General features: G+C 47.3%; 2 protein-coding genes across 2 annotated transcripts in view; one reads left to right on the top strand and one right to left on the bottom strand.

Moving 5' to 3' along the window:
* The window catches only part of ZCCHC3 (zinc finger, CCHC domain containing 3), a 3,150-nt gene extending 2,291 nt beyond the window's left edge, over positions 1-859 (bottom strand). The window contains exon 1 of the mRNA XM_015559433.1: positions 788-859. Within this exon, the coding sequence (XP_015414919.1) occupies positions 788-859 (72 nt within the window). The remainder of the gene's footprint in view (positions 1-787) is intronic.
* Positions 353-5,385, top strand: part of LOC102759629 (chromosome unknown open reading frame, human C20orf96) — a 28,658-nt gene continuing 23,625 nt past the window's right edge. Inside the window, exons 1-2 of the mRNA XM_006756723.2 lie at positions 353-696; positions 4,995-5,307. Of these exons, the coding sequence (XP_006756786.1) occupies positions 5,288-5,307 (20 nt within the window). The 5' untranslated portion in view covers positions 353-696; positions 4,995-5,287. The remainder of the gene's footprint in view (positions 697-4,994; positions 5,308-5,385) is intronic.

A 5,385-nucleotide genomic window follows, 5' to 3' on the forward strand; every position in this document is an offset into this window, starting at 1 on the left:
AGAAAATATCTCAGGACATCAGAGAGTAAGGGAGAGTTCCATCTTGCAGTTGAGAGCTTCAGACTCTTCAATAAATCAAAGGTAATGAGCCGATAACACCATGAGAATGTGAGGGAAAAGATGCTACATCCTGGTGAGTTTCATCCGGCCGCGCTCCCCGAAGGCGTGGCAGGCGGAGGATCCTTTTCCATCCGACCGAGCGAAACTCAGCCTCCCGCCCCCGCAGCGGAGCGGACCGCCCCGCGCAGGTTTTCCGCGCTGGGTCAGGAACATTTCAAACACAGAAAGTTGCCTCTTTTTTTTTTTTTATTAGTTAAGGTATTACAAATGTGTCCTCATCCCCCCCAAGAAAGTTGCCTCTTACTGCGAACGTTTTGCCTTTGGACTGTTTTAACTGTCTGGCATTAAATTTTACTGCACTGCACCCCTAGCACACGACCTCCTCCATCCACCCGTCCTTATTTTTTCATAGTAATATTTTTCAAGTAAGTTATACGGCATCACTTTAAAAAAAGATCTCCGGCACATGCATGATACGGATAATACACTGGGCGCCGGAGCGCAGCGCCCAGGCCCGTTCCAAGCGCAGCGCAAGCCGTGCCACGTGGGATCGTCCAAAACAAAACGCTGCCTTTACCGTTTTCCGGGACAGAGCGGCGTGGACATGGGGATACCTTATGCGGCCCAGCGGCAGAGGTAATGGGGGCTCCTAATTATTAACAGGTGGCTCATATTTATTAACCGCCTTGTGTCTGACGTTGTGGACCAAGGACTAGTTGCATCTGACTCTCCGGGAAACAATCTTAACACAGATTCGGGCTGAAGTCAGCACTGGGCAGGATCTTCCTCTCTCGTCCATCTCAACCGGTGTTTGGAAATGTTGATAACCTTTGCGGGGTGGAGGGACGGGTTTAACATGACCTTTTTGTCAGGTTTGTCTTTCTTCTGCGTATCTGTACATTTCAGGGTGCTTCCGTGACCTTTCCCACGTCAGTGAGAGGAAAGGCGGATGTGGAGTCGGGGAGGCCCGCGTTGCAATCTGAGAGCTTCACATCTCAGCCTTGTCCCTGGGGCCAGTGACTTCAGTTTTCATAGCTCCAATTTGCTCCTCCTCAACAAAGGGATATTATATCTGCTGTCAGAGGAGGCATGTGGGAGTGCAAGGAGATAATGTGTGTTAAAGACCTTGATCCACGGTGGGTTTTTTATTTTTTTTTTAAGTTTTTAAAAATACATTTTTAGCCCTAACCGGTTTGGCTTGGTGGATAGAGCTTTGGCCTGCGGACTGAAGGGTCCCAGGTTCGAATCCGGACAAGGGCACATGCCAGGTTGTGGGCTCGATCCCCAGTTGGGGGTGTGCAGGAGGCAGCAGATCAATGATTCTCTCTCATTATTGATGTTTCTCTCTCCCTCTTCCTTCCTCTGTGAAACAAAAATATATTTAAAAATTTTTAGAAAAAATATTTTTATTTCAGAGGAAGGGTGAGGGAAAGTGAGAGAGAAGCATCAATGATACGAATCATTGATCATTCCACAGTGGGTTTTCCAGGATTGGTTAATTTAATTCCTCAACGATGCTATCAAGGAACAGGTCCCCTCCACTTTCCCCTCTTCCATTCCACCATTTAGTTAACTCCCCTCACAGCTCCACAATTCTGGGAATGCCACACAGATAGACAGTATCTAGTAGCAGACAAGGAAATGTTTTTCTGCAATGTCTCTCTTAAAAAAATATATATATTTATTTCAGAAAGGAAGGGAGCGGGAAAGAGACAGAATCATTGATGATGAGAGAGAATCACCTATTCCCCACCCCCCCCAATCGGGTTCAACTGCAACCCAGGCCGGATCAAACACATAGGTGGAAGCTCAACCACCGAGCCACTGGCCTGGCTGTAATGTCTATTTTTTTTAAAGTGTGATGAAAATCTTTCCCAAAAGTCTCTAAGTAGACTTCTCACCCTATTCTTTGGCCCGGCTTTTATCAGATGCCTATGACTAAACCTAAAACTGGCAAGAGAAATGGACCCACCAAAGCTAGCTCAGACCAATCATGACTCTGAAGAGGGAGCTGGAACTAGGGCTGGGGCCTGCCACCTCTAAAGACAGTGCCTGTGGGAGTAAGATCAAGCTGAGACGGCCGCCGGGGAGAAATGGCTGTTGGGTAGGCAACCACCCAGGTCTGCCACATGTTGCTGCCTCCTACTTTTTAACTGTTTTGTGGCACAGTGGGCTTTGTAAAAGGGGCTGCCTGACAGTGATTCCTTCAGCCCTAGGGGCAGCCAAGCGGAGCCGGGATGGCCAGGGTACCCAGCTGATTGCTTTTACCATAGCAGTCTCTTCTGTTTACCATAGTGTGCAGTGCAATTTAAAACATTTTCCTACGATTTTTAAAAAATATATATTTTTATTGATTTCAGAAAGGAAGGGAGAGGGAGAAACATCAGTGATGAGAGAGAATCATTGATCGGCTGCCTCCTGCACGACCCCCCACCCCCCAATGGATTGAGCCTGCAACCCGGGCATGTGTCCTTGAGTGATTTCAAATTATTGGCTCCCTCCAAATTATTTTTTAAACTGGAATGCACTTTTATTTTATTTTTAAAATATTTTATGGATTGATTTGAGAAGGTGAGAGAGAGAGATTGATTTGTTGTTCCACTCATCCATGCATTCATTGGTTGATTCTTATATGTGCCCCAAGCAGGGGTCAAACTCACAACCTTGGCCCTAGCCGGTTTGCCCCAGTGGATAGAGCATCGGCTCACGGACCGAAGACTGAAGGGTCCTGGGTTCCATCCTTGTCAAGGGCACATACCTGGGTTGTGGGCTCAATCTTCCTATGATTTTTAAGAGGAAGAGAAAGTGGGGAGCTCTGGCCTAGTATTCTCTCTCTTTTTTTTTTTTTGGGTAGCACCGAGAAAGGGGATTTTTTTTATTTTTATTTTTTATTAAAGTATTACAAAGATATGTGTCCATTTTTCCCCCCACCCTAGACAGTCCACTAGCCTCCCCTATTCCCCAGTGTCTTATGTCCATTGGTTATGCTTATATGCATGCATACAAGTCCTTTGGTTGATCTCTTACCCCCCGACCACCCGCCCCCGAACCCTCTTTTATGGATTGATTTGAGAAGGTGAGAGAGAGAGATTGATTTGTTGTTCCACTCATCCATGCATTCATTGGTTGATTCTTATATGTGCCCCAAGCAGGGGTCAAACTCACAACCTTGGCCCTAGCCGGTTTGCCCCAGTGGATAGAGCATCGGCTCACGGACCGAAGACTGAAGGGTCCTGGGTTCCATCCTTGTCAAGGGCACATACCTGGGTTGTGGGCTCAATCCCTGGCCCTGGTCAGGGTGCCAGGGTGCATGTGGGAGGCAGTTGATGTGTCTCTCTTACATGGATGTTTCTCTCTCTGTTTCTCCCCCTCCCTTCCACTGTCTCTAAAAATCAATGGAAAAATATCCTCAGGTGAAGATTAACAAACAAACAAACAAACAAACAAGGAAGACACGCTCACAACCCTGGCTTATTGGGACAATGTTCTAACCAACTGAGCTACCTGGCCACGGCCGGAATGCATTTTTAAGTTTATGCTGTCATGGCAAATCTGGAGTGTGGAGAGAGAACTGGAGTGGGGCTAGAGTGGGAGCTGATACTGGAGTCCAGGCATGAGAGGAAAGCAGGGTCTGTGTGTGGGTGACGGTAGTAAGTGGCCTGATTCCAGATATACTTTAAAGGTACTGCTGACAGACTTGGATGTGGGATGAAAGATGAGTCAAAGATGACTTCAGGAAGAGCTGCCATTTTGGGAAGGGTGAAAATGCTTCTGGGGAAAGAACGCATGCTAGTTGCCTATTAGGTGTCCATATGGAGATACTGAGTAGACAATTGGATGTATGTGACAGAAATTCAGGGAAGAGGCTGAAGAGGTGAGGCTGGGAAGCATCTGGGTAGATACGGCATCTGCAGTCATAAGACTGGAAGGGAGCACATGGAGCGAAAGCAGATATTACTGGGGCAGTCCAGTACTAAAGGGGGAAGGGCAGGGGCCAGCAAAAGAGAAGAAAAGGAGGTAGGAAGGAACCCCTGAGCGTGGTTCCCTTCATGCCAAGTTTAGAAAGTGTGTCAAGGAAGGAGTGACCCACTGTGCCAAGTGCTGCACACAGGCCAGGTAAGAGGAGGTTTAGCAAAGTGGAGGTCACTAGTGGTATTGATTGACAAAGGCAGTTTCCCTGGAGACGGGGAAAGTGAAAGCAGAAAGGAATGGCAAACAGTAGGCAAACCTCTGTAGGAGTTTTGCTGTGAAGTGATTCAGAAATGGGAAGGGAGCTGGATGGAAGTGGTCACTTTTAAAAAATATTTTTTAAAAATACATTTTTATTGATTTCAGAGAGGAAGGGAGAGGGAGAGATGGAAACTTCAATGATGTAAGAGTATCATTGATCGGCTGCCTCCTGCACGTCCCACACTGAGGACTGAGCCCGAAACCGGGGCATATGCCCTGGCTGGGAATTGAACCATGACCTCCTGCCATAAGTTGACACTCAACCACTAGGCCATGCTGGCGGGGCATATTCACTTTTTTTTTTTCAATAGAAGAAATTAATATATGTTGGTGTGACAATGAGAATAACACAGAGAAAAGAGTGATGGGAAAAAACGGGGTGAATTGCTGGGGAAATAGAGAATGTAAGAGAATAGGATTCAGTGCATAATTGTAGGAGTTGGTCTCAGTAGGCAGTTTATACATAGTCATAGGAGAGAGGCAAGTAGGTGGGTAAATAAGGTGATGTGAGCTTCTGAGTTTACTGATCCCAAGATTTTCTTAGTGAAATAGGAAGCAAATTCAAGAGTAAGGATTTGTTCCTTCCTCCCTTTCTTCCTTCTTCCCTTCCCTTCCTTTCCATTCCCTTAAAAAAAAAAAAAGTAAGGATGGGGAAGGAAGTCATGGAGGTTTGATGAGAGTAAAAATATGACATAATTCTCCAGGCTGTTGGGCGAAGCCAGCTGAGGGATATTTGAAACCAAGTTGAAAAGAATGTGTCCAGAGCTACATTTTGCCCTGCGAGATTGGTCCCTCTGGGCACTCCGTAGTCTGCGTCCGTTTCCTTGGAGACGGAGACCCAGCTGAAGCGCCCGGTCTCTAAGGGAAGTCTGAGTGGCCTGAGTTACCAGGATCCACGCGGAGACTAGGAAGTTGGAGAAGCCGAATAAGTAGGCGCCCCAAGAGATCGGTGCCCCGCGGACTCCCCCGACTCTTCTTCCATTTCCCATTTCCCCCAATGGCGCATGTCTTTCCAAAGTAGGTAAAAGAGTACCGCGAGGTGGGGAAGTGCGCATGCATCGGCCTCCCGCCCATGCGAAGGTGGGGGTGGGGTGG

Source organism: Myotis davidii, unplaced genomic scaffold (assembly GCF_000327345.1).
Source record: "Myotis davidii unplaced genomic scaffold, ASM32734v1 scaffold354, whole genome shotgun sequence".
NCBI lineage: Eukaryota > Metazoa > Chordata > Mammalia > Chiroptera > Vespertilionidae > Myotis > Myotis davidii.